We start from the raw sequence: 24,387 nt of genomic DNA, 5'->3' as shown, positions 1-24,387 counted from the left end.
ATGAACCCAGGGATGGAAAATTCAAACAACAGCAGGCCACAACATGGTAGATCGTTTAAAGACTAAGGTAACTCCTTTTCCTTGGGGCTTTTACTTATAAGAATAAAACTTTGAGTCAATTGAGTTCAGTTCCAAATACTATGAAAAATCTGATAGCCACATCCTAGGTATCTACACCTACTGACTGTCCAGGTCCTGTAGGCTACTTGTGCAGGGAGGTTAAGTCAGATGGCTCCTAATTCATGACAGTGTCTTAAAGAGTCTTGAGGTTTCTAGAAGATTCTACAGAGTGCAGCAGGCCAGGTCATCTATCTCGTGCTAAACTAGACTGTCTCTGACTTCCCTTTTGTGAGTTAGGTATCTCGGGCCAGGTGGTCTTTTTTATCAAGTGGTTGTGTCTGAAGAGCTGTAGAGACACACTCAGCAATACATCACCCTGCTCCTTGTCTGACCCCCATTCTCCTTGATGTGTTTCAGCACAAGGGTCCCCACTGTGGCTTTTTTTTTTGTTACCACTAATCCCTGTCTCTGCCAAGATGTCCTCCTCCAGTGCAGGAAATCCTGGCCCTTCTAGAATACACAGCCCTGATAGCCCATTCCTAAGGATGACCGTGACCTTGGATAAGGAAGACTCCTCCTATGCCATCCTGGGCCCTAGCCTGGCTGAGTCCTATCCTCCACTTCACAAAACAATGAGAGACAAAGAAGTTTTTTTTTTTCTAAAAAATGGAGGTTGAATGGAGACAGATACAAGACACGCATTGGAGCTTTGAAGTGAAGGCAAAGAGAAGAATGGCCTCCAAGGGATCAAGAGACAGACATAGCCCAAGGGCTGTAATCAGTGGCTTATCAGCCTCACATGTACCTGGAGCCACGTGCAGCCGTGAGATTTATACATTTCCAGGTCTTTTTCCCCCCTGCTAGAGTCTAGAATCAGCACAGACAATTGGACTACATCCCTCCAGTTAATGAGTTTGGTCTAATTTAATACAAATTTCTGTTAATAAAGTCTGTGTTCAAGTTATTTGACATCCCTCGGGTCTCAGATTCTGAAAAAAAAAGAGAAGGCATGCACTAGCATAGACGACTTTCTATCCAGGCAGCATTTCCTCCCTAAGGAATCTGTATGGAACTTCATTCTCACAGAAACTCCTTCTACAAGAAGGCCAAGGTCAAATTTAGGAAACAGCACAAACCACCCCCACTCCTACCCCCCATGTATGCGTTGTTGGCATGCACTAGGCACTGTGCTGAGCACCTTAGGTCAGCAACGAATGTGTAGCCTGGGCACAACCCACACCCCATGCTGTATCTGGCCAGCAGTGGCATAGCACCTGGACTTTAAGGTATCGAGGTACCATCAGAACTATCACCGTCAAAGACGACTCTAGAGACTGCTAGAATCTAGGGCAAATCCGTTGCCAGATGTGCCTGACATTGTCTCAGAGTTCTGACGAAGTCCAGCTAAGACGCAAAGATGACTTCAAAGCCATCAGGCATCAGGCTGTCATAGGAAAAGGCTGGGCCCAAGCGAGTAGAAAGGAACTCTAGACCCTTGCCACCACTGACAGTTCTGCCACTCAAGACTCTCAATTTCTTTGTCTGGAGAGTGAAATCAATATTGTGGATGATACATGCGCAACCTTGTGACTCCATCAATTTAGGTCCTCAGTTTCAGGGATCTGACTTTTGGGGTCAATCCTAAGTCATATGTTTTGTTCTCTGTGGTGTCATTTAAACGTTTGCTGTGAAAGCAAGAGAATGGTACACTCCGGATTCTTTTTTTTTTTTCATTTTAGAAAAAGAGGGTTAAGAAAGCTTGATGAGAATGTGTCATGGCCAGCCCTGAGTGACAGATCATTTTTCTTTGCAAGTCACCTGCAACTTAGAGCTCTGTGAACCCCCTTTGGGGTTATGTGCACATAGTCTGAAAGCTGCAGCTCGTGAGGGTCTATTACACACTTCACTTCGTCTTTGCATTCCATGGGTGTCTCCATCACTGAAATGAGGAGAAAAAGAGAAAGCAAGATTTTAGACAGTCTGGCCATTTGCATTGCTCAAAATTGATAGTTGACCATCCGTGAAATTGCGTTCATTGAGGGGCATCCCCATCCACAAGCCTTGCAAAGAGCAGTGTTCAACTCAAGCAAAAGAAAGCACAGCCTCCTCTCTTTCCCATGTATTTCTTAGGCTCACCAGGAGAGGGAAAGATAGCAGGATAGACAGTAGCTTCCTGATACCTTATATAAGATGGAGACTCGGTGCCTTCACCTTACATAGGTCTTCTACTTCGAATTTCTCTTACAGTTGCATTTCCAGGGGAGAGACCCCCATCTCTCAGAAGACAGAGCTGGGACAATGGGTAGTGGATATTCTGCTCTTCGTTCACATTAAATTAAATGCTCTGTTTCAGAATAAGACTGGCTGCATCAGATTGTGTACACCAAATAACACTGTCCTTCAGTATCGGTGGGTTCTTGCTACCCAGATGCCGTACGGGCATGAAGCATCAGAGACACTCAACTTCCTCATATAAAGTGGTAGAGTATTTGCAAAAAAAAAAAAAAAAAGACCTGTCTGTGTTTAGTATTATTTAGATATTTTCAGTCTGTGGTTGGTTAAGTCAGTGGAAGTAAGACCACAGATTTGGAGGAACCAACTGCTGTTTGGCTGGTTTTCAAAACAACTGGCTTTCCCAGCACTCTTCATCCCAACCCTGAGAATTGCTCCTGAAGCCAGTTAGTGTCTGCAGAAGCCAGCATAACTAGGTACCCACTGCCAGCACCATATCGGTCTCAACCTGTGCACCTCCAGTAAGTCTTCCTTGGATGTAACCTTGGAAAAGTTCTCAAACCCTATCCGTAAACTTCTCTTGTAGAAAGAGTTGCCCATGTATCAGGTCACACTCTTAACCCATAGAGATAAAACGGTTTTTCCATACCCATCTTTGTTTCGTTTCAAGCGTCATTCCGTGTGAATGAGAGAGCATTAACCACCCCAGACTTGGCATCTTTTTCATTTCCTTGGGTAATGGCTGGTTGAGTCTGGAGGTGAGAATACAGAGTTATAGGGTAATGTGGAACTGGCCACCTTTCCGTGGTTATTCATTGAAATGATGTCCCTCTACATCTTTTGGTCCTCAGTCACTAATGGTCCTTTAGGATTGATAGCTGTCTTGACATTTCCTTGCCTTCCACCATCAATACTCGTGCTGCTTCTCTTGTTCTCTGTGTGTGTCCCTCAGTGGACAGTCTACCTAGCACAATACAGATATCACATATGCAGCTATATGTGATTCTATTCTGTAATTTATTCTCTATTTCCCCAACCTACCTCACCTGGAGTAAACTAGAGTCTCTTCTTCTATGCCTCCCAAAGGTAGACAACTGTCAGGTCTTCCTTGACCTTTGAAGGGTTGATACCTCTGAAATCCATACTTGGATAGCGACTCAGCTTAGGGTTCTTCTGTGGCCTTTCCTGTGGCAAGACTAGACTCATGAACAAATGAAAGCGAGATGAAAGAAACATTCAATAAAATATAAGGAATAGATCTTAAGATCTCCAAGATTGCCTTGTCCTTAAAGATTAATGAAATAGCTTATGAGAGAACCTGATGGGTTTCAAGGACCCATTGATAGCTATCTTTCCCTTTGACATAGTAAACATATTGTTTAGAAATTAATCATATGCTACCTTAAAATTCCTGATTATCTTAGAACATCTAATTCTTATATTAATTTAACTTAGTGTTTCTACTCAATATAAAGTCTAAAGATTCCAGCCCACAACCTAGAATTATCTAAAGCTAACATAAGACTAGACACTCAGGAAATGTTTTTAAAATGCTGATCTAGTCTAAGGAATCCAAAGTCGTGTCTGGAAACAACGTTTTGAGATGTTTTTGTTCTTTTAAAATGATTCATGACCATGATTATCCTAAATTTTGACAGAGGAGCTGTGTGGCCCATGTGGACATTTTCAATATTAAAAAGAGAAACTTTGCAGTATATCTATTATTTTTAATATCTTACATCACATCTTGTCCTGGGTAAAATGCATTTCAAATGCTATGCATGTCTCTCATTGCTAACTAAATCTCTTTCCTAGAAACTTCTGACTCATACGCAGGGCATATCCCAGATCTTAGATTCTTAAGTTGAAAATACAGAACATGATACCTTGCTAGCCAAGCCTGTCACAATCATTGGCCTTTGAGATGGAGACTCCAAGAGAGATTATAAGAAAGGCTGAAAGATAGATTTTTGGAGTGTAGGGACATATACTTATTTTACAACTTCAAACCTAAATTTTATTAATATGGGTGCTATCTTATTTGTGGTTTTATTGCTGTGAAGAGACACCATGACTACAGCAACTATTGTTTAAAGGAAAATATTTAATTGGGGCTAGCTTATGGTTCTGAGGTTTAGTCTATTATCATCATGACAGGAAGCATGGTGGCACACAGGCAGACACGGTGCTGGAGAGGTAACTATGAGTTCTACATCTGGATGGGCAGGCAGCAGGAAGAGAACCATGAGCCCACTGGCCTGGCTTGAGTATCTGAGGCCTCAGAGCCTGCCTCCAGTGACAGAATTCCTCCAACAATGCTGCATTCACTCTGGATTTACTCTGGCAAAGCTACGCTCACTCTGACAAGGCCACACCTCCTAATGGTACAATTACCTGTGAGCATGTGGGGGCATTTTCTTTCACCAAAGATGCTTATATGAGTGCTAGTCTCCCAGGGGGTTCATGAAGACTCAAAGAGATGCTATATGTTGAGACTGCTCATGGTGTTGGGACGCAGGTCATACCTAGGCAGTAATGCTCATTGACTCTGCTACTCAAAGGTAGAGACACGTGTAAGCAGGAAATGAATGAGCACCTGGATAGCACCTTCATCATTCACACTCAAGCCTTCATCCTCTTTTCTATAGGCCAAAAAAAGATATCTAGATATACAGTCACAGGTATTAGCCCAAAAGCTCGAACTACCCAAGATGCAATCCACAGATCACATGAAGCTCAAGAAGGATGACAGAAGTGCAGATTCCTCAGTCCTTCTTAAAAGAGGGAACAAAAGTATTCATAGGAGGGAATATGGAGACAAAGTTTGGAGCAGAAACTGAAGGAATGGCCATTCACAGCCTGCCCCACCCAGGTATACAGCCCATATATACACAGCCACCAAACCTAGGTAATATTGATAAAGCCAAGAAGTACATGCCGACAGAAGCCTGTTATAGCTGTCTCCTGAAAGGCTCAGCCAGAGCATGTCAAGTACAGAGGCGAATGCTAGCAGCAAACCACTGAACTAAGAACAGAGTCCCCATTGAAGGAATTAGAGAAAGGATTGAAGGAACTGAAGGGGCTTACAACCCCATAAGAACAACAATGTCAACCAAACAGAGCTCCCAGGGACTAAACCACTAGTCAAAGATTGACTCATGGCTCCAGCTGCATATGTAGCAGAGGATGGCCTTGTTGGGCACCAGTGGGAGGAAAGGCCCTTGGTCCTTCCATGGCTGGACCCCCAGTGTAGGGGAATGTCAGGGGGAAGGGGGTGGTTAGGGAGGAGGAACACCCTTATAGAAGAAGGGGAAGGGGATCAGATGAGGGGCTTATGTCTGGAAAACTAGGAAAGGGAATAACATTTGAAATGTAAATTTAAAAAAATCCAATAAAAAAAAGAAAGAAAAAAGAAAAGCAGTGAAACTGAATTTAAAAAGTCAGACATGTTGCTGCTATGACAAATACTCAAAAAATAAAAATATTTACATGGGGACAGATTTATCTTGGCCTTCAGAGCCTTCAGACTCGGGCCAGCCTGCCCCATTGTTTCCAGGCCTTGGTGAGGCAGAACATCCTGGTGGAAGGGTGTGATGGAGTAGAGTTGTTCCTAAGACATCCAGGGAACAGATAAGAGTGTTCTGCATCTTCTAACGAGGCCTCACCCTCCACAGTTCTGTCAACTCCCAACAGTCTATTCATATTTTGAATCCCTCAGTGGGTTAAGTCAATGATTTCATTAGAGACTTCATGACCCAATCACTTTCTAAAGTTCACTATCTGAACACAAAGGACCAACCCTTCACTATGGAAGCCTCTTTTGGGAGGCACTTGGCTTCTGACCCACCACTAGAGCATGAACATGTAAATCCTAGGGAGGAACATGTTATCCACAAGGAAGCATCTAGATCAGAAAATCCCAAATCGTCCTCCCATGTCCATGGCTATCTCAGGCCATTTCTCAAAGCCACGGTTATTTTGGAATTCCCTGTTAACCAAGCATTAAACAGAAGACTTGTCTTAAATTCAAAGCAAAGAATCCTTATGTGGCCAGGAAACAAGCCATGGGGCAAAATGTTTTAACACATAAAGACAGATTGTTCCTCAAGCAAAGGATCCCTAGGCACAGCAGTGGGGCTACATCTGGTCCTACTTGGTCCCGGGTGCCTCTTCTAGCTCTGCCCTACATTCTGCATTGTCTTTACCATCCCCCAGTCTAATGGAAAGATGGCTTATGCAGCTGTGGCTTCTCTATAGAAAGACAAGAGTTAATTGAAAACCTTCTGAGAGGCACAAAATAGAAGCTTTTGTGTGTAAGCTACCAGTCATCATCTCTCATGATGGTAGCCTAAATTTGGTCCCATGCATATTCTTGAACCATAATTGTAGATTTTTGAATGCCAGGTACTGATTGGCTTCATTTTTGGAACTTGGCCCAGACCCACCCCTGAATCCATCACTGAAGCAACGATGGTATAATATAATTTGTTTAGACTCTATCCCAGTAGTCAATCCGTGCCCAAGGCCTCAGGGCTGCCTTAGCAAGAAGGAAAGGGTGAGAAGGAACCGCAGTGCCCATGATGACTCTGATGGGATTCGGCACATCATCTCCTCCAATTCAACAGGCAATTATAAAGTGTCTGCTGTGTGCCAGGCAGAGTATAGCATGCCAAGAGGACACAAGAGGCCAAGTGTTCTTGAGAAGAATAAATGAGTCAACTTATGCATAGTGTCTGGTGCACCCTCAGCCCCTAATACTTACTTGCTCAGTATTGTCTTCATTAAAATGAATAATGCATGAGTGATCCTTGCTATCCAGGAAAGAGAGGCTTAAACTAATAAATTATAGCAGCTTGCAAAGAGCAAGCCTGCGGGTAGCATCAAGGAGAGAGATCACATAAGGAGTATGCAAAAGGACCAGCGTGGAGAAGCTCACTGCTCAGTGCTGCTCAGTGCTTCTTAACCTTGGCTTCCCATCTGCTTTACCCAACAAGCTTTGAAAACTCCCCATACCAATTAAATAAGACTCTCTAGGGGCGTCCGACCAAGTACTAGGCACCAGTTGATCTTTTTTAAAGATTTGTAGAAGGTTAAAATTTGTAACCAAGGAGAGATGATAACCGTTTAAGCTACTGAGGACAACACATACATGGAAACAGTTCTCCAGCAATGCCAGGTGGATGGGGCTGCAATAAAACCAACTAACAGTGATGCACGCTCTAAGCCTGGAGCATAGTGGGACTCAAGGCTGGGACACTAAGAAGCAGGGACTCAATAAAGTTTGAGGAAATAGCATTGACAGGGAATCTAAGAGACCTTGAAAACTGGTGAAATTTGCCTAATCTGGGGAACAGGGAGGGCAGGGTGGGGCTGAACAAGTATAAGTGAAATGGAACAGGTGTGAAGGTGAGCCCAGGCAAGCCAGTATCTAGGCAGTAGAAAGAGCCACTCGCTAAGTTGACAAAGTACCAGAGCTAGGAGATTCAAAAGTATCCTGTGAGCCATGGGGGCTCAACAAGTTTTCAAAGCCTTTCCTGGAAACTATCAAGATGGAGACCTGATGTGTCTTCCCAGCACATCCTGTTTCCTTGCTGAACAAAAATTCAAGCAAGATCTGTCCATGTAGTCCTCCCAAAGATGGAGGATGGAGGCTATAATTAGTTAAAATACCAGGAAAGGCTATCTGGGTGAGGTGGGCTATAAGCGGACCTCAAGGTAAGCCTGGCTTGGAGACCAGGGAGGAGATGGGAGTGGCTCCTAACGAGGCTGCAGTATGACCATTTAGAACCATATAGGGGAACCATACAAGGGCACGGTAACAGATCCAAGCTCCCACAGTGCTCAGCATCTACATACACACACACACACACACACACACACACACACACACACAGACACACACACACACACACACACACACACACACACAGAGGTTTGTTTTTATCCCTTAGGCTTAAAGAACACACAGGCAGTGTGAGTGATCTGGGCTTCGTGGGCAGATGGTACTTTGTGTTGGTCCTTCCTACCTAGTATCCTCAAGGCAGATGACAATATTTCTTGTTCTTACAGGAGGTGAAGTGGCCAAACCACGGTTTGCACAATTTTTCCATGGCAGCCTTGCCAGTCTCACAATCCGTCCTGGCAAAATGGAAAGCCAGAAGGTGATTTCTTGTTTGCAGGCCTGCAAAGAAGGGCTGGATATTAATTCCTTGGAAAGCCTTGGCCGAGGGATAAAGGTAAGGAAGCCACCAGTACTGGCTCTGACCAGACACTGATTTATGAGGCTAGGCCTACCCAAGACCTAAGCGGGCCAGGAAATAGTTATTTCACAGCAATGGTGCCTCAGTTAAGGTGTGGCCACACTTCAAGTAGTGACCTTGACTTCCAGAATGGACTTCTGATGCCAGCTCCTGAAACTTCTAAATCAGGTGCTTTGGAGTAGACAATTGAAGCCATTCCGTGTCTGCCTGGAGGGAGGTATGAAACTTCATTTGTCTGTAGATTGGTTGGTTGCTTTGCTATTCCTTTGCCTAAAGGCACTAACGCGGCATGCAAGAATATATTTCAGGAACATAAAAAGTAAACAAAAAATTACAACTGCAAAACACAAGTGAGGAAAGAAAGAGAAGACAGACATGAGGTAGAATTGGAAAACAGATATGACAGCCACTAGGTCTGACATTGTTAAAGTGAAACCAGTTCCCCTCCGAGCAATATCTGGAAGTCAGAAGGAACATGAAAAGATTGGTTTTTATTGCTTATGTGAAACAAAAACATTCAAGTGATTTGGGAAATCAGAGCTGTGTCCTTAGAAAAGCATCTACTGGGAAGCAGGGGAGGGGCAGTTATGGCCCCAGCAAGCTTCTCTCCCACTGGTAGGGTTATCTTCTGGTCTCACCCAGCTTTAAGAAACTCCCACTGGTCCTGGACCCCTGACTTCTAAATAAAGAGAAGGGTCAGTTTCATCTAAGGCCCCTGTGAAGTATGTACCAGGTCCCAGTGTGAGAAGGATAGTCCCAAACCACTTTCGAGAAGTCAGGATGTCCCACTCTCTATGTCCTGGAGACCAGGAAAACTCCTTGGGTCCCCATAGGTGGATGCTGTCAGCTTACTGTCTTCAGATACTTCAGTGGCACTACTGGTGAGTAAACCTGCTTGGGTACCAGCTACTTGGCAGTGAGCACTGACACTTCCTGAAATCCTCCAAGAGGCAGATACTGCTTGTCCTAAGGGCTTTATGACCATCACTCTTCTCAAGACCTCTTCCCTTTGACAAAAGAACCATGAGGTTCTCAACCAGGTATCGAGAGCTGACAGATAAAGGATGCTCAAGAGACCCTTAACTTAGTGTTGGGCTGGGACAGAATTGGAAGCTAGGCAGTCCCACTTCAGACTGAATGGCCTCCAGGGAAGGCTCCCAAGAGAAGAAAATGTGAAGAACAGGCTGTACCTGGGAAAAGAAGGGATTGGAAAAGCCAGCCATTCCAAGCAGATGCAAAGGAGCATTGCAGAAAGGAACAGAAACCTCAAGGCCAGTGTTGTGGGTACCCAAGCAGTGGCACAAAAGTGGGACCAAAGAGCTCAGTGGAGACCACATCATGGATACTCCTAGACACATTTAGAGGTATACTTTTTACCTATCATTCACTAAGAGCCATTGAAAGATCAAGCAAAAGGGAATAATCTTGGGTTACATATGTATGTATGTATGTATGTATGTATGTATGTATGTATGTATGTATGCATGCATGTTGCAGATATTGGGTCAGAATAGGAAGATGGATGGAATACAGTAGGCATGGTTAGGCAATATTGACTTTCCAGATTTTGTTTAGCATGGCTTTGACATACACATACAGGCATGTTAAATCACATATCATTGGAGAAAGCATATACAACCACTTCATACTGGAAAAGCTTCTCTAATCATCATGTGGTATTTCCTTGGGACAGTTTCTATCCAGTACTATGGAGAACCAACCTCCAACAGTTTCTCACTCCAGCTCACTGCCTATCTCGGAATGCATGCTCTGCGTCGAACCATCCCAAGGGGCCACTGTTGCAGAGAGTTGCAGGCTTGACAGAGCAAATAAAGCAGAGATGCTAGACTTAACAGCCAGGCAATTTGTGAATTATAAATTAAGAACCAAAGTGATTTCTACAGAGTAGTCCTAGTCTGTGGAAAGGCAAGGTGCTAAGATAAGTGTCACACAAATGAGAGGGGTCTGCGGGGAGACTTCTCGGCAACCCACCTGCTCTTATCCAAGTCACCGCAAATGGTCCTTTCCCATCCCTAAGGCATGGCTTGTGAGAGCCTGAGGTCTGTGAGAGAAGTTAATAAGACACACAGTTTACACAGCACTCACTGGGGGCTATTTTACGTTCATTATCTCTGCTCCTCAAAACAAATTAAATATTATGACCTCATTTCAAAAGCAAGGGGACTGGGGCTTGGGGACTTGTCCAAAATAAGTCCATGTTCTTTCCCACACACAAGCAACTCTGATTAAAAGATGGCCTTGACCACTATTAAAACTAACTTCTTTCAGTCCCTCTGTGTCTCCCACACATCATTTCTGAATGACTCTCATTTGATTTGCCAGTGACCATCCTCCTTCTGTGTGGCTGACTTATAAAAAAGGAATTTCTCCATGCACAAGGCCTAGTACCAGCTCTTTGCTCTACCTGTCTTCCTCTGAATCATGCATATTTCTGGATTACTTATTGAGCATACTTCAGTCTCTACAGCAATTGTTCTCAACCTTCCTAATATATGTGACCCTCATATTATGCTGACCCAACCATAAATATTCTTTCACTGCTACTTCATAACTGTAATTTCTTACTTTCATGAATCACAATGTAAGTATTTGTGTTTTCTAATGATCTTAGGTGACCCCTCTCAAGGGGTCATTGAACCCCCAAGGGAGTGATGACTCACAAATTAACAACATCTGTTGTACAGGGTTGTGGTGGCTGTTGTCTTGTACCCACACAAGATGCTGTGTAACAGCTACATTTTGGAAGAGTAGCTTGTTCTGATTTTCATGACCACCACTCTTGCCATCATCAGCATGGGAGACCAAGAAAGAATAGGGACCTTAGAGCCAGATGCTCCTAGGTTCTCAGCACCAATATTTATTTACTATTTACCGCTTGGTGTTTCTGGGCACAGTATTTGAACCCCTAAAGCCCCACCATCATGTATAAAATGGAATTAATACTATGTATCTTTTTGCAGTGTATTAATTTACTAAACATATGAATACATCCCTGTACCAACTACTGGGTTCTCAGCAAATCACAGGTCCTTTTTGGCACAGGAGACCTTTCTGCCAATTTGTTACTGAATTCCCTTATGTATTTGGAGCCATGATAGGCACATGGAGGTCAGGGAAAAACTTGAGGAATTCAGTTCTCCCCTTCCACCATGTGGGTCTCATGAATGGAATTCAGATGGTCAGGCTTAGCAGCACTGGCCTTTTACTTTTTGAGCCATTTGGTACAGATCAAAGAAGCTGTCAGGTGGCCAGGGAATGGCAAGGTGCCCAGCAAGCTATGGCCAGCCTTTTGCTGGAGCACAAGGAGCCCAGGCTGTGGATAGCAATTTCACTGGTAGTCCAGCCCATAAAGAAGCTGGAAAAGCCAGCTGAATTCTGGGAGAAGTCGCCATTCTGGAAGGCATCTTCTAGCCTGGCATCTTCCTGGCTCTCTATTGCCCCAGCACAGATTCCTAAGGACCTGCAGGTACCATCTGTCTCTATAGTTATGCCACATAACCACAGACATATCCTCAGAGCATGGAATACTGCAGCTAGAAAAATATGAGAACCCATGTAGGCTTTTATTGATCCTACAGGAATTATATTGACAGCTGGGCTTAGTACCGTCTTCACCTCCTTTGGTAGGAAGGATGTTCTTGGGTCCAGTCTAGGATGTTAGCTGGAAATCCAACACACCGGCAAACCTAAGCTTTTGCCAAGAGGATTCAGGGACAACATGTGTTCTGCTCATTGCTTAGGAAATGCTATCAGATCATCTTTCTAGAATAGCAGCTCTCAAATGACCCTTTCAGAGGGGTCACCTAAGACCATCAAAAAATAAATATTTATATTATGATTCATAAGAGGAGCAAAATTAGTTATGAAGTAGCAACAAAAAAAATTTATGGCTGGGGTCACCACAATGTAAGGAACTGTATTAAAGAGTCATAGCGTTGAAAAGATTGAGGACCACTGTGTAGAGGAACCTGCTGATCTTCCTAGCCACCCATCATGCCGGGCTCAAACCTTAGCCTGCTCTACGGTTCTCACTATCTTCTTCAAACTACTGCTGCCCTAGATCCTGTGGGAAAGTTGAGGAAAACTAGCCTCCAGGCCCTGGGAGTTCTCACACACCTATCAGCAGCACCACACACCTGTGCAAAGCACCAATGACACTAAATAGAGCAGACGAGAGTTCCAAGTAGTGTTTTTGGAAGGATGACCTTAAATCTTGGACCTAGAATGGATGGCTTGTAAAATGTCTCCGATCTGATTATGGCCCTCTGGTATTCAGAGCTGAGCATCCTCAGTAGAAGTCATCTGTGGCTACAGACACACCCAATGGCTGGCTGTGACACATAAACCTGGGACCTCCTAAATCTACAGCAAGGGAGCTAGGCTCATGGACAGAGGGCACAGCTCAGAGAGATCCTACCCAGGGGTTTGAGGGACAGGAAATAGTTGGACCATGGGAAGGCAACAAAGGCACAGTAGCCTCACCAGCAAAGACTCAACAAAAATGGACGTACCACAGCACTGGAGATTATTACCCAAGTGTTCACATTGTGAATACAGAAACTTTATATCAGGTAGGCATCCTTAATCTAAAGTTCTGAAATAAAAAAAAAAAGCTTCATAAGCACCGATAAGCTAACACAAATGGAAAGTTTCACTCCTTTGGCAGGCCCCAGTCAAACTACAGGCACACTAAAACATATTATATATAATATTCAGACTTTAAGACTGTGCATAGGAGGTGTGCATGAGCCCTAGTGAATTCCATATGTAGAATTAGGTTCTAGCCCTACAACATCTCATTACACATATGTGCAGATGTTTCAAATCTAAAAGAAAAATATAAAATCTCAAATGCTTCTGGCCCCAAGTGTTTTATTTGTGGCATATTCATTCTATATGTTATCTTATCTAAACTTTGGACAGATAGATAGTCATTTCTTCATGCTTGAAATGAGGAAATGACGTCCCGAAAGAGGAACTAAATATCCAAAGTGGTAGATCCAGTGTAATGTGCACTGGGTATAAAGTGACAGTTCCAATGTTGTGGTCCCTCAAACATGCTCCATAGCCTCAGAGAAGAAGCATGGCTTGGAAAGGCTGACTTCATTCTCCATACACATTGACTTACTCCCCAGACACATTACATAACTCCCCAGACTCAGTAGATTGACACATAGAAGTGTTTTTCTCTTAAACTCAGTAGAAGAGTTGAGATAGAGTTCGGTGTAGAGACTGAAGGTTGCTGAATTAGAGGAAAAAGACTAGAGAACCCCATGGGGCATTTCCCTGCCTTGGCCCAGCTCATCATACCTCACTTCTGCTCACGTCTCATTGGTTGGGTATGGTCATGTGACCTTAGAACACGTGGTACAAGGGAGGCAGGAAGTATCATTTTCATGGTGCCCAGGAAGGGGAATGAAGCAGGGTTTGGTACTGTGATGATGTGCTCTGATGGAAAGAAGATAGTCCTGGGTGGACTGAGGGAGATTATGCTAAGTAAAATGGAGGCTTGGGAGACCATTCATTTATCCATCTACATGGAGTTCTCAGATCACTGGGGCTAGTTTCTGGGATTAAGGGATCAGTAGGGAGTGTTCCCTGTGTTCAGTGAGAAAAGCCCTCATCAGTGTGCCAGGAAATCATGCTACAATTTGGTAAGTGCCATAGGAGAAAAGCACACAGTCCCAGTGGTACCTACATGAGGAAAGCTAGTGCTTCAAGGAGTAGACAACAATCAAATACTTACATAGTAGCTAAGACCCATCAGTTGACTAGGACCACCATGCAAGTGACTTACATGGTTCAATGTCACCAACAATGACACACCCATCTCCAAACACAGAACAAGAATATCACTGTGCAGACATTAAATCAGGTCATGGAAAGTGAATACATAGTTTTTCTTAATCCTATTAAAATATATATTCAATATCCCATATAGTAAGGGAAATATGAATTAAAACTATGTAAGTTGGCCTTTATTACCTATCAGTCTAGCCAAGTTGCCAAAGGTTGACAGCATACAGACATCTGTGGTTAGAGAAGAGGTACTTGCTCTCACCTGGAAGTTGTGTGTGTGTGTGTGTGTGTGTGTGTGTGTGTGTGTGTGTGTGTGTGTGTGGTGTGTGTGTACATGCAGAGGCACACAGGCTTTGGCAACTCCAATCAGAAATTTGCCAATGTGAACAAAAAGCATATACTACTATTTGACCTAGAAATTTCCCTTGCCAGGATTTGTCCTCTAGATACATCCACATGCATATATATATATATATATATATATATGCATTATATATTATAGATTGTGATGATAATAATAAAAGATTGAAATTAACACAAAAACTCTATCACAGGACATGATAGATCACCCCTTCATCCCAGTACTCAAGAGGCACAGGCAGGCTAATAATCTATGAATTTGAGGCTAGCCTGGTCTATATAGTGAATTCCAGGCTAGTCAGGGGTATATAGCAAAAAGCTATCTGCAAAACAAAACAAAAATACCTCTTACTAGGAGCAGTATGGCTGGGTTTTCAGAATTCCATGCTGTGGTTCAGATTGATATCTCCAGGAATGTTTAGACCTTGGGTAGAAGTCCTAGGGAAGGCCCTGAAGTTCTTAAGACGGTCTAAGAACAATTTTGGTGGCGTTAGTGGAGTTTGACAGTTTTCAGAGGGCCACGCCTACCTTTAACCATATTTCCCATGATACCCACTTCTGTCTTCCAGTATCACTTCAACCCTTCACAGTCCATCCTTGTGATGGAAGGCGATGACATTGGGAACATCAACCAAGCCCTCCAGAAAGTCTCCTACATCAACTCCAGGCAGTTCCCAACAGCAGGGGTCCGGCGCCTCAGACTCTCTTCTAAAGTCCAGTGAGTGAAAGCCACTCAGCCTGGAACCAGCAGAGGAAACAACAGTGGTCCCTTTAAAATACTGCTTTGCACATAGGCCTTCTCTTATTCAACATTCCTCCATTCTGCCATCCACCAGAGGGTGCTTCAGGGATCGATGTTTTTCTCCCTTATATTTTTGATTGTGAGCCTAGCCTTTAACAGCTGAGCCATCTCTCCAGCCCAGCTTTTGTGTTCTTAAGGGAAATGTTATCTTGTGTCACCATTCAAACCCAGCTTTCTGTGTTTTATCTAATCTGGTGCCTAGAAAGCCCTGTTTTCTATAAATTCTCCAGCAGCTAGATCTTAAATGGTCCGACATAAAGGCATAGTATCTGGTACATGGTAGATGCTTGGCAAATATGTATTAAATTCAATCAAATTAACCAAGTTTACTTGTAGAATTGCTAATTACAGGAAGGCCAAGAGAAGACAAAGCCTGGTTCTTGCCCCCTGGGGAGCAAAGTTCAACTAGTGAAATGAGATTACTGAAGGTCTTGGATAAGCTCACTTATAGTCTTCATGAGTCACTTCCCGGGCAGTTACTTGAGTTGCTGGCTAGGCAGGGAACCCTGGAGAGACCCCCAGGAGGTGGAAGTGTAGTCAGTGACCACCTGGGATAGAAAGGAGAAAGGAACAGGGGTAGAGGAATGAATGAGTCTGCTGACTGTTACATTTCTGGGTCTGGCAGAGATGCCCCTGGGTAGCAACACTCAACAGAGTGGTGCAAAGAGCCTTCCCACTCCACAGGCCTAAGGTTAGATGAACGCCTCTGAGTCAGCTCCAAATTAGAGCAAAGAAGAGGGAAGAGACTGCCCAGTGCCCATCCCTCTCTGAGACCTACCTTCCAGGTCTGCAAGGAAAAAGCAAGGAAAAAGGACCCACTGGGCAGACATGACAAAGGCCACAGGAAGTTGATGGCAAGGAAGACAGGAAGCTGGGCTGGGAATCTGCAATGTCAAGCAGATCTCGGCATCTCACCTAGAGCATGAAGAGAAGAAAAATCCATCTCTACAGGGGACTTACACAAAGGACCCTTTCTTCTTCTATGGGGACCTTTCCACAGCAGGCATGATGATGGCCGCCTCTTTGGGGCTCTAGCATCAATCCCTAGAGCACCAAGTGGTCCAGGCAAAGCTCACTCTTTTCCTCCCAAGTCTTTGGATTCAATGATAACATTCGATGACATTCAATGCCATTCGATGACATGTAGGTTTCAGTGAGTCTAGTGAGAAAGGCTGGACTCAAAACATGATGCAGGTTCTGGAGAGCAGTTTTTTGAGGGTCTTTATTACTATTAGTAATGCAGGGTAAGCATTGCTCTCCCTAGTGTATAGATAAGAAGTTAAAGTACAGAGCAATGATTCACCCAGCCAGAAGCAGCCTAACAGGGCATGGACCCTCACCTATCCCACTTTCCAGCCTTGGTTCTTGCAATATCATTTCTGCCTCCCAGACCTTCATGTGGCAGTGCACTACAGTGAAATACTAGAACGACAGCTGCCTTCTGCTCTCACCCATAGAAGAGGTGCACTCCTGTACTGTCCCCACAGAGACAGAGCACATACATATGCCACAGCAGGAAAATTTAGCCCTGGGGTCTCATTTAGTAAGATGACTACAGCCAGCCAGACAGCAATTCCCTTACCAAATACTAATGCACAAAAGCAAGCAGTTACTTCCTAATTAATGCTGCCATTGATTACTTTGCTAAAAGATAATGAAAGCTTTAATGGTTACGTGTTGCAAGTATAGAAAAGTCCCATCCCTCCCAGGAGCCAATCTTTTAAGTCTCTGCATTATTAGTGGTTAGAATGATAATGTGCCTTTAAATGTGAAGGTCTGCAGACATCCTCAGAGAATCCTAACAGTTGGGACACCTGGCAAGGACTAGAAGTGTCAGTCCCTTACTCGTGGCTCTGGGGCATGGTTTAAATGATCAGCTGGTCTGGGCCATGACTGCAGATGACTGCAGATGTCTTCTCAGGTGCTTTGGGGAAGACGTGTGCATCAGCATCCCAGATGTGGATGCCTACATCATGGTCCTGCAGGCCATCGAGCCCCAGATCACCCTCCAGGGAACAGAGCGTTTCTGGAGACCTGCTGCCCAGTTCGAAAGTGCCAGAGGAGTGACTCTCTTCCCTGACATCAAGATCATCAGCACCTTTGCCAAGACTGAGGCCTCTGGGGACTTGAGAGCTACAGGCACAGGTATGCACAGGGCCATGGGGAGGATAGATATTAACCTTTACAGACAAGTAAAATGATAATTCAGGACAAACACATTGCTCACCCATGGCAGAACGATACATAATATGAAAAACCAAACAAAGCTAGAAATATTCAGATGATCAGAAGGAGGAGGGACATACAGCTTAACCAAGTGTAACACACCCATGTTAGTGGGCAGGAAGCAGGAAGGAAGACACTGTTCCACTATTATGGTAAGTGAAACAAAGTGACATGCAGACTTTGCCGTAACCATGTAGCCTGATGGGAGAAGCCATGTAAGAGATATCCAGAAGAAAAGGTACTTGGTGCTAACAGCAGCGTCCCCCGAGAAGCATGGCGAGAGATCATTTGTTTCTGCTTGCCTTCCCTTTTCTGTGTCTGCAAAAATGTCTTTCAGTGGGCGTGTATTTTTCTGATCATTAGAAAAAAAGCTAGAGGAGTTCAAAGGACAGAATCCAGCTTTGCGTTACCACTTACAGAGCAGAAGGCTGGGTCTCCTGTGCCAATATGACTAAGCTCTGAGCGTGGGGAAGGGGGGAGATTTCCAGGTTGTTATTCCCACCAGTTTCATTATTAGGACCATTGCTGAGGGAAAGATTCGTTTCTATTCTCTGCTGGGGAGAAACGCACGGTTACACAGAAAGCAAGAGCATATGCTATGGGCAGTAAAGAAGCCAAGAAAGAGGGAAGTCTACAGAGAGGGAGGGAGGGAGCCTTCCTTCTGCAACTCTGAGGCACTCAGCATTACAGGACAGTGCTTGTTTGAGAGGCATCCTTCGAAGGCTCTTCCAAAAGCACAATTTCAGCTCTCTTCCCCCATCCAAAGCCACTGCTAATGATGTGCTGCTACCAGTAGACCTGCGTCCCCGAAGAGCTGCTTCTAAAATAATCTCAATTACCCGCCACCTTAAACCACACTGGTCCCTAGTGATTAGGTTCTCAAGGGGCAGACCTCCCGAGCACCTAAAAATAGTTGGTATTTCACACCTGACCAGCCAAGGTGGTTTCTGAGTTACATGCCAAGGTGCATTAAGTCATGTGACCTTCCCTCCTCTGTTGTCCTCATTTGTGGCTAAAAGCAGACCGAAAAAGGAAGGCCTGCTGATTTCCCTGGTCGCAGCCCAGGAGCAGGGAGCTTCACTGCAGCTGACACAATGCAAGAGAGAGCAGTTAGCTGGGCCCACATTTTCCCTGCTATTTATGAGAGGTGCATGCAAAGCACAGGGCCCAGTGCCCGAGAGCTATTATTGGTAGTTTTCAATTTCTACACTTACTGTTGAAATAGTCATTTTTACGAGAGTCTTAAATGAGGAGGCTAACTGTGTTTGCTACCAAGCCGCAGTGGGGACAGGCTCTAGGGTCATCTTCTGCACCCATTGACACCTATACACATGGATTCACACTCCTCCATATTTATGCAGAAGTACACAATGCACACTCAACACCCCCATGCACACATGCTTTCGTGCTGCTGTGCTACTCAGCTCTTCTGTACCCATCTTCTTTCTGACCCCCGTAATGGACGGCTTGCAAGTATCTTTTCATTCAACACTACCTCTGAAAGGTTCTGCCCAGCACCACCCTGACCCCATGGCTGACATCATCTCTTAATCTATAGATGACCAGTTGCTGGCCCAGGAGCTCACAGTAGTCTTTAGCTCTTAGTGGTGACTACCTGTCTGATAAACCAGAGCAGGAGATCCTCGACGGCTCAGACTTGCATGGTTCCCCTCTGAGCGCCTGGATGATCCCCCTCTGAGCGCCTTACCCAGCAGTCTCTTCGACCAGTGGATCCAGGAAAGTAGGGGTGGAAGATAATGCCGTAGGGAAAGAGGCATGCGATGACAGCCAGGACATGGTCCCGCCTAGTGTGACGGTGCCAGCCGTATCATGAGGAAGATCACCTAACTTCGCCTGACAGGAAGCTAGAAAGCACCTGGAAGAGATTTGAAGTTACACATTCATTGCCATCAATGGTTGGCCTCAGTATTAATGTAGATTGTTGCATTTTTATATACTTAAGTTAGTGGCACGGAGAACCATCACGGTTGGCTAACGGTAAAAAAAAACTAGGCTTGTGAAAACTCTAATAATATATAGTCAATGAGAACAAAACTATTCCAGGTACCACTGCATTTTTTAAAGTAAAATAACTATTTTGTCCTTTGAATGTCTTTTTAAACATTTCTATTTTTATAAATACCAATAATATTTGAAGGCATGGCTGTGGCAGTTACACATTTCCAAATTTATAGGGTCAGAACAGCATGCTCTAGCCTATGCCTCCTGTTTCTCTGAGCGACTCTGCCCACTTGTTTGATCAACTATTTCCCCAGTGATGGGGTGTGGACAATGCTAGTGTCTGTTATGTTTCCACTGTGCCTAGCATGCAGCACACATCTCATAAGTAACAATCGCCTTTGTCTTAAACTGGGGTTTTCACTGTCTGACATTCCACTACATTGATATGACTGAGAAATTTGGAGTCATAAAATCATCCAGCCTAAGCCACTAGACTGACCAACTTGCTAGTGTGCTTCTCTGCGGGCCTATGAACTAATTAATGTGCTTGAATTTACCAATTATTTTTGGCTTATATCTTGACTCCATTGACAGTAAACGATTCATCTTTACTTGGGTAAAGCATAGTGATCACTGCTCTTGGCCATTCCTGTGCAGACTCTAAAGAAGTTCCTTCCATTGAGAACCTCAGAGCCTGCTCTACACACACACACACACACACACACACACACGCGCGCGCGCGCGCGTGCGCGCGCGCACATGTACACATATACACATGTATGTATGTATGTGTCCACACACGCATATGCACATTCGCATGCACACATACACACATGCATGCACGCATGTGCTCATGCACACACACAAACACACAACACACACACACACACACACACACACACACACACACACTATTCACATGGGAAAAGCGCTAAGAAGCTGATAAAGGGCCGCTTAGCTCTCCTTTAATGGAAGTTACAGCTATGACCTATAATGTCCCTGCAGATGAGGAAACTGAGTCGTATGTGACTTCTCAGTGGCAGAGAGTCTGAGTTGCACACTTCTCCCACTAATTCATGCCACCTTCTTGAAGATGGCCTGCTGAGCAGTGGGCATGGCTGGCGGGTTACACCCCCTTCCCCTGACCCACCTGGATTTGCACGCAATAACAGAGGAGGTGTTGTGATGAGTGAGAGCTTTGTATGCCGGGTTTTTTTCCTGCATCCCTTTTTTTACTACAGCCCCCAAATCGGCAGTCTTGGAAGAAATGCTACATAATTTGGATTTCTGTGATATTTTGGTGCTTGGAGGGGACTTGGATCCAAGACAAGAGTGCTTGGAGCTCAACCACAGTGAGCTCCACCAACGACACCTTGATGCCACCAACTCTACTGCTGGCTACTCTATCTATGGTAGGACCCCACAAAGTCCCTCTGCTCACTGATGTTCTCTCAGAACAGCCTTGTCCAGGGGCTACTAAGTATGGCAGCAACTGGGGATGGGGTACATTATGCAGTCCTAGGGGTCAAGTGGAAATGTTTATTTCTAGACCTTACTTTCTAGAGTGAATCCAGGTTGTGAGTAAACTGCCTCCATATCCTTGCTTCTGGGCAATCTGTAGATAGACTAGTCTACATGAAAATTCTTTGGATTGGTTTAGTTTTTGGAACTTCCACTTCCACTTGTTCTCTGCCCACAAGCATTCTGACTTTTACTCTTGGATTCAGAAGCCCTGTGGCACCAGTCTGTCCTCTGTGTCTTCAGTTCCTCCTCTTCTTTTACCTCCTGTCAGTAGCTGTGGTCTCTCGGTACAGGTGTGGGGTCCATGAGCCGTTATGAGCAGGTACTGCACCACCTCCGTTACCGCAACTGGCACCCCACTTCCCTTGAGACTCGGAGGTTCCAGATCAAGTGTTCAGAGCTCAATGGGCGTTACACCAGCAATGAGTTCAACTTAGAGGTGAGCGTACCCTGCCATCATTAGGGAAGGCCTGACCCAGCTGCCCATTCCCTCATTCACTCAGAGAACTATCAGGGATGCCTCCTCACTCCCCTCCTTGCTCTCCTCAGGTCAGTGTCCTCCATGAAGTTAGAGTCTCTGATACGGAACATGTCAACCATCTTATTGTGCAGCCACCCTTCCTCCAGTCTGTCTATCACCCTGAGACCCGGAGTAGTATCCAGCGCAGTTCAGGTAAGATATCTCAATGGCAGCTCAGACACTGAACCCAATAAGTAGTCACTGAACGGACAGCTATAAAATCCAAAGGTATTCAGAGGAAGGGAATCCTACCACAGAGAAGCTACAAACCCTTTCTCTGAACACTCTTGGTTTCAACAGGGAGTCAATCAACTAAGCAAGAAATTCAGACAATAACTAATGACAGAGGTTAGTACAAAGGGCTAGGACAAACTTATGCTCGTCATTTAAGCTCCCAACTCAAAAGCCTCCCAGGAACCCCTCATTTATTCACCATATTCAAAGTCCTCTGCCCATGGTTTTGTTTGAACACTCATCATAATGTGTCACCACCTGGTAGTACTTGTGTTCCTACTAGACTTTATGGTGCCTGAGTTTCATTGGGAACTTCCATATAATTTGAGGAGAAAAGCCATGGGTAAAAGACAGTCTACATTTATTGAATGCCTACTATGCACCTATGTAGAAGCTCACAGAGATTTTCTCCCTTATTCTCCACAATTACCACAGCAGAGTGAGTAGAACAGTTGATATACATCTGATGAAAGTATATCCCAGACTCGAGGACCCGGAACCCTAGTTTTTGGAGTTGGGAGGGAAGGTTGTATTGTGAACATGAATGTTTTGTGTTTCACAAGAATGAGCTTTATCTTCGATTGTCATGTTGTTTGGATTCCTTTCTGTTTCAGTGGTCCCGAGCATCGCCACTGTGGTCATCATTATCTCTGTGTGCATGCTAGTGTTTGTTGTGGCCATGGGTGTGTACCGAGTCCGAATTGCCCACCAGCATTTTATCCAAGAGACTGAGGCTGCCAAGGAGGCTGAAATGGATTGGGATGACTCTGCACTGACTATCACAGTCAACCCTATGGAGGTGATCCTCTCGGGGATGGGAGCTCTGAGTGGGGTGCTTCTCTTGCTAATCAACTTGGTTCTTCCTCTGCCTCGATCCAGGATCCAGACTCCTCCTATTCTAATGAGTCCATTTCCAGTGATCCTCTCATCTCTGTGCTTCTTTGGTCCTCTTGACATGAACAAGTCATAACTTCTCTGTGAACTGTGTTCTCTAATTTAAATGTGTGAATCACTCTTACCCCATGAACATAACTGGAATTTTCATAGAGCAAGCAGTCATTCCGTATCTGTACCTCACCCCCACTGTAGTTCAGAGCTGACTAACACTCAGGAATTCAATATTGAACTCTTGATTAGCTAACAGTGCAAATTAGATGGCCTATGGAGCTCACTTAAAGGCTCAGAATAAGTTAAAAGAAAAATAGAACAACAACACCTGTCATTTGATCAGCTCCCTGTAAGCCAGACCCTGTGCCAGATGTTCCATAAACATCAGCACCCTGGGAACTGGGAAGTGTTGCCCTCATTTCCCAATATGGGGAAATGAGAGAGGAGTTATAACATGTTCAAATACATGCAACCAGCATTCAAACTCAAGGCAGTACAACTCTGACGTTCACTTGATTTCAGTTGTCCAAAAGCCCGCATAAACTATCCACCACCATGCAAGGGCCATGATCTGTATATCTGTCTATCCTTCCTTTTGCCCATGGGTGCTCATTCTGGAAGACACAAGGCCAGGGGAAAATCAGAAGTCATAGGCAAAGAATAGAGATGATCATTGCTGTTTGGTTGCAGTTTTAACAGCAGCTCATCTCCTGCTCTGGTTTCATACCCAGCATGCCAGCAAGGCTCAATTGCTCTAAGGATGCTGGTGATGAGCATTCCTATCCCCCAAAGAGCTGAGCTAAAAGTGTGAGAAGCAAGAGTGATCTGAGGAGCAGACAGTGGTGTGCCTCAAAAATGCTGACTGCAAGAGCGGAGGCTTCAGTGGGTAGAGTCTTGAAGGCTGGCCATTCAAAGGAATAATAGTCATTAGAGCAGGGTACAGTGAGGGAGTCCTTATAGAAAGGGCACAGTTGGAAGATAACAGAATTGGATAGAAGGCCATCTAAAGAGCTATGAAGCCTCGCAAGGCAACATATCACTCATGGCCTGATTTTCCAACTTAAAGCATAAATCCGGAAAAGGGATGTTGCAGGGATCGCTGCAAAGCTGGAAAACAGGGAAGTGGGACTGGAAAGGGTAGGGTGTGCTTTAAACTCACAAATCATGCCAAAAGGGGACAGGAAGGGAATGTGTGGGCATAAACATTGGCTTTTGCAAAAAGAATAGTTTCGAATGACAGCACTTTGGTTTAGAAGTGACCTTCTATTTCCAATGACAGTAAAGTATCCAAGATTAAGCATGATTCTGCCCCTGGAAAGGAAATAGTTAAGAACCTGAAATTTCCATTTGAAGGGTCTGAAAAAGTCAGTAAATGATGCTGCTGGTTTAAAAACCCATCTATCTTTGACGCTAATATGTTTCCTTGACTATGTGCTGCTACTTTAGCTCCTTATCTGACTTTCTGAGTTTCCTCTTACCACATCTCTTTTACAGAGATCCTA

The 24,387-nt window shown here is 44.5% G+C and overlaps 1 protein-coding gene across 2 annotated transcripts in view; it reads left to right on the top strand.

Annotated features, from left to right (window-relative positions):
• Positions 1-24,387, top strand: part of Clstn2 (calsyntenin 2) — a 609,459-nt gene that overhangs the window by 574,448 nt on the left and 10,624 nt on the right. For both annotated transcript variants that reach the window (NM_134377.2, XM_087560326.1), the window contains 7 exon segments: positions 8,362-8,528; positions 15,302-15,450; positions 17,456-17,679; positions 20,964-21,134; positions 21,537-21,682; positions 21,793-21,916; positions 22,612-22,796. In NM_134377.2, the coding sequence (NP_599204.2) occupies positions 8,362-8,528; positions 15,302-15,450; positions 17,456-17,679; positions 20,964-21,134; positions 21,537-21,682; positions 21,793-21,916; positions 22,612-22,796 (1,166 nt within the window).

This window comes from Rattus norvegicus, chromosome 8 (assembly GCF_021556685.1).
Source record: "Rattus norvegicus strain SHRSP/BbbUtx chromosome 8, alternate assembly SHRSP_T2T, whole genome shotgun sequence".
In the NCBI taxonomy this organism is placed as follows: domain Eukaryota; kingdom Metazoa; phylum Chordata; class Mammalia; order Rodentia; family Muridae; genus Rattus; species Rattus norvegicus.
Note: the sequence above shows the minus strand (reverse complement) of the source record. Positions and strands in the feature narration are given on the sequence as shown.